This window comes from Syngnathus leptorhynchus, chromosome 6, assembly GCF_054491065.1.
Source record: "Syngnathus leptorhynchus isolate UIUO chromosome 6, UIUO_Slep, whole genome shotgun sequence".
Classification (NCBI taxonomy): Eukaryota; Metazoa; Chordata; class Actinopteri; order Syngnathiformes; family Syngnathidae; genus Syngnathus; species Syngnathus leptorhynchus.
In genome coordinates, this window is record NC_141200.1 from 14,268,265 (window position 1) to 14,276,130 (window position 7,866).

At 40.3% G+C, this 7,866-nt stretch overlaps 1 protein-coding gene across 1 annotated transcript; it reads left to right on the forward strand.

Moving 5' to 3' along the window:
* The first annotated feature begins 999 nt into the window (after positions 1-999).
* Positions 1,000-2,787, forward strand: LOC147056118 (uncharacterized). Its single transcript, XM_085914717.1, has 5 exons — positions 1,000-1,094; positions 1,151-1,204; positions 1,306-1,434; positions 1,525-1,611; positions 1,857-2,787. Exons 1-5 carry the CDS (start codon positions 1,000-1,002, stop codon positions 1,981-1,983), a joined length of 492 nt encoding a protein of 163 aa, XP_085770843.1. The 3' UTR covers positions 1,984-2,787.
* The last annotated feature ends 5,079 nt before the right edge of the window (positions 2,788-7,866 follow it).

Below are 7,866 nucleotides of genomic sequence, written 5' to 3' on the forward strand. Positions count from 1 at the left end.
GAGTTAAATAAAGTTCTTTTTTAAACAACGCAATCATTTACAGCCGTTGACCAGGAAAATTTTTCAAAATTCGGGCATTTGTGGCTGGCAGCAGACGCCGATTTCGATTCAATTTCGTTTGTGCTGCTCTGGTTTCAGACATTTATTTTTATCGCGATGACGTCACCCAGCCCCCCCATTTTTCTCCAAATGGACCCAAAATGGTACCGTTCGTTTGTGCTTCGTTTGTGCTGGTTTGTGCAGCAAAAAGTTTCGTTTGTGCTGCTCCGGTTTCGTAGATATTAGACATTTATTTTATAGCGATGACGTCACCCAGCCCCCTCTTTTCCTCCAAACGGACCCAAAATGGTACCGTTCGTTTGTGCTTCGTTTGTGCTGGTTTGTGCAGCAAAAATTTTCGTTTGTGCTGCTCTGGTTTCGTAGATATTAGACATTTATTTTTATCGCTTTGTTTGTGCTGGTTTGTGCAGCAAAATTTTTCGTTTGTGCTGCTTGTTTTTTTTAGTTATTACACATTTAATTTATAGCGATGACGTCACCGTATGTCGTCGCGAATGTCAATCTCTTTGAATGCTCCCGATGCAAGACGAATACAAGGTAAATATGTTCTTAGCCTTTTTGGTTTTCTTTTTAGTTTACAGAAAACTTTCACTGCGGGAAAAGGCTTTTGGTGCTTTTAGTGTTATCATGCTCATTGATTAATTTCCTTGTTATCAATAAGCCTATATGATAATTTATTTCAATTACAACTGACGTGAAAAAGGTTCACCGCAACCTAAATTACCTGGTGAGTCTATGTCTGTTCCAAAACATTAATTAATGCAACAATTAATACATGTATGTGAAGTTGATGACAGCGAGAAAAAGAAACTTGAAAACGTGAAAAAATAACTATTTTTCAAAGGGAACCTTATCAACACTTTTTTTTTTCAACAAATCAAACAATGCATCACTGCACTGTGTAGAACACAGCATGTGGGAAGATCTTAGTATTTACTGATGCTGCTTTCACTCCACTTCCCAGGTCATTATAGATCTCCCAGGCATATGCTGTCCTCCTGCAGTATGCCACATAATGCCCAAGAGAATCCTGGGTCGGTCCTGGTTCAAAGCCAATGACTGCTCTCAAAGTAAAAGTCTTTTCTTTTAGCTCCAGACTGGAGGGAAATTCAAGTAAGGTAACTTCCTTGCAACTGCTACCAAGGTCAGTGTCAAACCACACAGACTCTCCCAGTTTGTAGCTGTGAGTAACATTACCTGAACACACATCCTTGCCTGTACTGTTGTCCTGTGTTTTGAATGAAGACGGACACTGGGAAGGATTTTCAATTGGCCTGAGGCAGAGAGAGTCCGAAAGGCTGAGTTCCTTTTCAGCAGCAGTCTGAAGATGAGCCATGCCGCAGGTCTGCAGGACAGCAATGTTTACACAAACAAGTGAAACTTGCCTTATTACTTGTTGGCCTAAATTGCATTGTCTTATCAAATAAACACTTGGGATATTCCTCATTGCGCTCTCAATTACAGTGGAGATGTGGCATTGTGCATCAATTTGGAGAGCACCAGAGGTCAGGAGGACAGGTTTGAATATTTCTCCCAGCAGTTCTGCCCTCAGTGAGTATACCTGTGGGTTCACACCCTGTGTTGTGATGGTTTTCACCAGGTGGAGGAATTGGTTCCCACGTTCATAGTTCAGAAGAGTCTTTTCAAATGAAGAACTTTCACAGAAAGAACAGCATAAGCATTGACAGACAGCATCAAATGCACAAGTATTGAGCACAGACACTTTTGATGTGCGAAGTTTAACAGGCTGTTGATGGTTCCCGTTTTTCAACAATGGTACCTTGACTTTTTTCCAGCCCACTTGTGTATCAATATGCAGCCATTCAGGACAAGGAGAGAGATATGAAGTTGTCTTTCTTTTTTTCGGTGGGACCGCTAAACCTCTCCAATTTGCGCTCTCAAGTATTTCTTGGACTTTTCTGATGGGATAGGGGCTCCAGAATTGTCATTACCCTCTGTCTCACTCAGTGCCACAATGGTGATAGTACGAAGAAGTTCTTTTGCATGTTGCAAACATTGTGACTTAAGAAGCTGTGCTATTGACCTGACAAAGAAATCCTTAACACGAGGTATTTTGTTTTTCAGGCAGTCCCATCGGCAGATCATCTTAATACTTAATACTTAATACTATTAACTGTGGTGGCCGTTTGTCTACCGTCGATCATCGGACACGTAAGTATGGCTGCGGAACAAGAGGTTTGTACTGCTTTGTGCACCAACTGCACCCTTCTGTTAGAGAGGTTGTCCCTGCTAGAGGGACGTGTCCGCCAGTTAGAGCAGAATAGTGCGATAACAGTAGATGTGGCGGACACAGTCGCGGACTGTAGTCAGCCCGCTAGCCCCGTTAGCATTATCGTTTGTGCTGCTCCGGTTTCGTACATATTAAACATTTATTTTATCGCGATTACGTCACCCAGCCCCCCATGCTATGTTTTTTTTTTTTATTACACATTTAATTTATAGCGATGACGTCACCGTATTTCGTCGCGAATGTCAACAATGTCAAGCTCTGGAATGCTCCTGATGCAAGACGAATGGACCCAGATTGTTACAGATTGTTTGTGCCGCAAACATTTTTGTTTGCGCTCAGTGAATAATTCAATTTGCCATTTATTTAATATGAATTTATTTTCGAGAGATGTCAAATCCTTGCTCCATAGATCGTTGATTAACCATTTGTTTGTGCCATTGCGATTTTTCATTATTAAAATCATGCATCTTCGTTAACCCCCTGTCATGTATTTTATTCTAACAATTTTTCTAACCATTTTTCACATCCTGATAATTCCTCAATTCTTATACATGTATTATCCAACTAATTACCATGCAAAGTTATCTCTGCAGGCCGGCTCTGTACACCTTTGTAAAATCAAACAGACACAATATCTGGTCAGCTCTGGGATTCAGTCATGATGAACCTAATCCTGAAACTAGCAGTGAAGCAAGCTCGGAATCAGGTCCTAAACTGTAATTTGAGCTTCATATTCCTTTTGACAAGTGGATGGAATTTATTCTGAAAAAGGCTGAATACAAAGATAAGAACCGTCAAACCCAAAAAAGAGAATATACCATTTTGAAGCCTGGCATCTGGACCCACATCATAAATGAACACATCTGGAAAACAGTCAAAATTCCTTGCACATTTGTTTTTAAAAGAGCCAAGGTCTATCCATCGGTCTCAAATAATTATATTGAAATCGGGATACTGCAAGGAGTGTCATGGCCTTCTCAACATTAATTGTGGCGGAGAGACAGAAATTAACAGCCCAATAATCTTGAACTGTTTCAAGATTTCAAGAACATTAAGAACAGTGATGACTCCCTTCACACTGGTAGCTCAAAGCGGTTTCTATCTGGACAGTTGCGGGAGCAGGTAGCCAAGGAACTTTGTGAGGGCAGGATGGAACCACAGGTATGGCGAGCATCACAGGCAAATAAACTGATGGACTTCGGAGACTCTGAGCCAAGCCAGGACCGACCCAGGATTCTCTTGGGTATTATGTGGCATACTGCAGGAGGACTGCATATGCCTGGGAGATCTATAATGACCTGGGAAGTGGAGTGAAAGCAGCATCAGTAAATACTAAGATCTTCCCACATGCTGTGTTCTAAACAGTGTGGTGATGCATTGTTTGATTTGTTGAAAAAAAAAAGTGTTGATAAGGTTCCCTTTGAAAAATAGTTATTTTTTCACGTTTTCAAGTTTCTTTTTCTCGCTGTCATCAACTTCATATACATGTATTAATTGTTGCATTAATTAATGTTTTGGAACAGACATAGACTCACCAGGTAATTTAGGTTGCGGCGAACCTTTTTCACGTCAGATGTAATTGAAATAAATTATCATATAGGCTTATTGATAACAAGGAAATTAATCAAGGAGCACGATAAAAACAATTAAAGAAATATCCTCGCACTAAAAGCCATTTCCCGCAGTGAAAGTTTTCTGTAAGCTAGAAGAGAAAAAAAAAGGCTAAGAACATATTTACCTTGTATTGTCTTGCATCAGGAGCATTCCAAGAGATTGACATTCGCGACGAAATACGGTGACGTCATCGCGATACAAATAAATGTCTAATATCTACGAAACCGGAACAGCACAAACGAAACTTTTTGCTGCACAAACCAGCACAAACGAACGGTACCATTTTGAGTCCATTTGGAGAAAAAGGGGGGGCTGGGTGAACTCTGGATGACCTATAAAATAATCTTTTATAACTCGAAAATCGTTGCTGCACAAACGAAAATTGTTGCTGCACAAACCAGCACAAACGAAGCACAAACGAAACAGACTATTTTTCTTAAATTTTGCGTGGGTGGGGGGGCCAGCTTCACGCAGGTATGGTGAGTTCATGACTGATTCATTCATTAAAATATCAGAGTGCCTATTTTCGGACTTCAAATACTTTCTTTACATTATTTTAATGGTAGGCATACAACTTATGTATTGACAGTCTATCTTGCATTATAAAAGGCTTTTAGACTTTTGCTGCTCCAGACAGGTATGTTTTTGTTTTGTTTTTTTGGGCCAATATGGCTCTTTGAACATTTTGGGTTGCCGAACCCTGCCCCATACAGTCCTCAGGCTCCCCAACAATAGCGGTAGCAGTTTGCATTATTTTATTGCAATATTTTCCTTATTCAGATTTGTTTCAAGACTACAGTTAGACTTCACTTTGATGGTTAATTCAGTTATTGCAATTTTGTTGTTTTATCACAGTAGATTAGTGCATTTACATTTCAAAAACTAGAAGCCATTCATTTGCAAATGTGATTGCAATTTAGTTTACACATTTAAATGTTCAAATATTAAGATGTGATAGACAGTTTTTGCACAATTTGAATGAGGCAAAATAACATGCTTTTTCTCTCGAATATATTGTTATAATCATTAGTTTCAATTGCAATTATTTTCTGTATAAAAATTAAATTTGGTGTTCAAAAAGTCTTATTCGGGCCAATACGGTAGATCCAATCAATATAGTACTGAAATTACTGTGTTAAATTGTATAATATAGTATAAATACTAAATTGGACTCTCATTTGTTGAAGACGTTTCGTCCGTAGTTTCAATGAATACTTGCAAAGAAACTCGGTTGTAGTGTTACTAGGTTTATTGTTGTAATTGCGAACCAGCATATGACGACGGTATGCTGGATGAACTATTCTGAAGATCAAAGCACGTTGGAAAAGTTGCAACAGCAGTTCAGTGTTAATTTAATACATGTCCCATTTACAAAACCTGTGACTGGCTGGCGTCCACTTTAGCAGAGTGTGTCTATTTCTCATCCAATGACAGCTGCTGGTGCAATCTCCAGCAAGCCACCAACCCAAGTAAAGATAAGCGGTTGAATGAACATTTAGCCAGCAATCTCTTGATCCTCCCTCCAAGTACGTATTTATGTAATAGGGCCTTTCCGTCTCGTAACCTTCGTTCCCAAAACGCTAGTCTTTTAGTGACACCGAGGGCCAAGAAAATGTCTGCAGGGGCTAGAGCATTTTCTATTCGGGCTCCAGAGCTCTGGAATGCCCTACCAATGGATATTAGAACTGCTACCTCAGTAGAAACATTTAAGACACGTTTAAAGACGTATTTCTATGATATGGGCTTTAATTAACCTGTAGTAGCCGATTCGGCTGGAGTTTGTTTTTGCTCCCTCTCCCCGACCCCACTCCCCCACCCCTCCCCGGCTGGGGAGGTGGTTAGGTGACACCCAAGCTGATGGCGGCTATCTAGATTCTCGTGGACCAATTCAGCATGAGGGAACTGCAGCGGATTACCCTCCCAGAGGACACTGCCAGGACAATCAAAGGCACCTCCGACAGCTCTTCGCTTTGGCCTGGACATCCACTTTTTGATTTCCATATTATGTATTTTATGTGCCCTCTTTGCATCCATTGCAGCCTGGTGATCCTGAAACGGGGATCCTTCCATCTGTGGTCCCTTCTCAAGGTTTCTCATTTTTCCCCTGGTAGGGGTTTTTGAGTTTTTCCTTGCCCTTTTGGGAGCCCACGATCAGGGGATGCTTTAGGAATAATTGTCAATTGATTGTCTATGTGAAGCCCTTTAAGACTGCTTGTGATTTAGGGCTATACAAATAAACTTGACTTGACTTTATGTGTAAAAGCATTATTAATTTCTTCACTCAGGCTCAATGTTTGTCTTTCTCGCTTTCGTGCTGTCCTTGAGTCTAATGAGTAATTACCATTGAAGTGTAATTAACTGACTGACTGTTGAGGTGAGAGGCAGCATCACCCCAAATCCATCTAGATCTGGAATTGATACAAAGGCTTTACTTGTTGTGAAATACAGCAGATGCGTGCCATCCACTCAAGTTGAATAGTGTGTTAAATTGCCAATGTGTTAAAAGAAACGGTAGATATATTTTTTTCAACTATCAAGATAAAGAAATGTTTTATAGACTATTAATCTCAGAAAGGAAATTCTCATTTTACACACTATGCCGCAGTTATTGGATGAACCAAATGAACTAGTGCCATGATTTCTGAGCACAGGGTCAAATGTTAGGCGTTATCTAATCTGATTGTATATAAGACGTGTCCACTTTATCCAACTAATATAGTGCACCCCCTTGGTGTACTGTCATGTATGTACCAAGGATACTAACCATGCCTGGAATAATTACCAGAGTTTAAAAACTCATTATGAATGCTGGAGATGTTTTTGGCAGTGAGACGCAAGAGATCAGTCAGAAAATGGCTCTTCATTGGACATCTTCGTCATACCACATGACAGCAGCAGCGAGGCTTTCTGATACAAGATGAAAATTCAAGTTGCCTTTGGTTTGACCTTTATTGTATTTACTGAACTTGACTTTCTATTAAGAGTAGTGCTTTCTCGTCACTAACCTTTGAAAATGCTGTCTTGTGTGAGTGTTTTTGTAAGCTTGCATTTGGTTGTACTTGTAAGTTACTAATTAGCCCAAGTGTTCAGGCAATTAGGCAGCTTCTATTGCTTTAAGCAAAAAGAACAAGCCATTAGGTTTTGTCAGAACATGAAAGGGTTTTTATACTCCAGTGGTCTTTGTATAAAATATGCAGAAATGGATCACAAGAGTCACTCACTTGAGAAAGGCATGATGGTAGACTGTGAATGTTAGAGATTAAAATTAAAGTGCACGAGAAAATAACCAAGTCATGCTAATAAATGGTCGTGAAACATTTGGTTGAAGTTAGTAGACATAAAAACAAAGACTCTCTGGGCACTCATTTCGGAGATCATGTCACATTGTTAAATTGTCATTCTTGCTGGGGTTTGTTTCATGCTGGTCAAACAGGGAATAGAATTACAGAATTTTGCCGTATATGCAGGTATAACTCCAACTTTGAACAATGTTTTGACTCAATGTTTTTAGGCAATTTAGGCAAAGTAATTAGGTAATCTTTATAGAGTGCATTTCATACACAAAGTAATGTCACATGTGGAGCAGGATTTGGACCCAGAAGCAGACATGACACAAAAGTTGAAAAGTAAGACATGTGCTGCAGGGCATGCATAGTCAGTGCTTGGCACTGCTGAGAACCCGGGATGGGGACCTGCACCTGCCGAGATGTTGGGACGGGAGCAGGGCGCAACCGGTCTCAATGTAGGGGAGCGCAGGGAATGCAACTGGAAAAGGTGAACGAGCAAAATCAGAAACGAATGGGACAAGGTAGAGAGTGTACAAGGTGATGAAAAAGCAGGGACTTAAGTGGCTCGAGGACATGTTTGGAATGACGACACTTGGGGAACCTTTCTTTTGGCGGTTTAGTTGCCTACTCGGGGAGGTCCCAGATAAATGGCCA

Bases quoted from the DNA above. Each gene is read 5' to 3' on its own strand.
- LOC147056118 (XM_085914717.1), top strand. From the start codon at position 1,000: ATGCTGCTTTCACTCCACTTCCCAGGTCATTATAGATCTCCCAGGCAT. The intron at 1,435-1,524 runs GTGAAACTTGCC...TCTCAATTACAG, and splicing joins AGCAATGTTTACACAAACAA to TGGAGATGTGGCATTGTGCA. The intron at 1,612-1,856 runs GTGAGTATACCT...ACTTTTTTCCAG, and splicing joins TCCCAGCAGTTCTGCCCTCA to CCCACTTGTGTATCAATATG.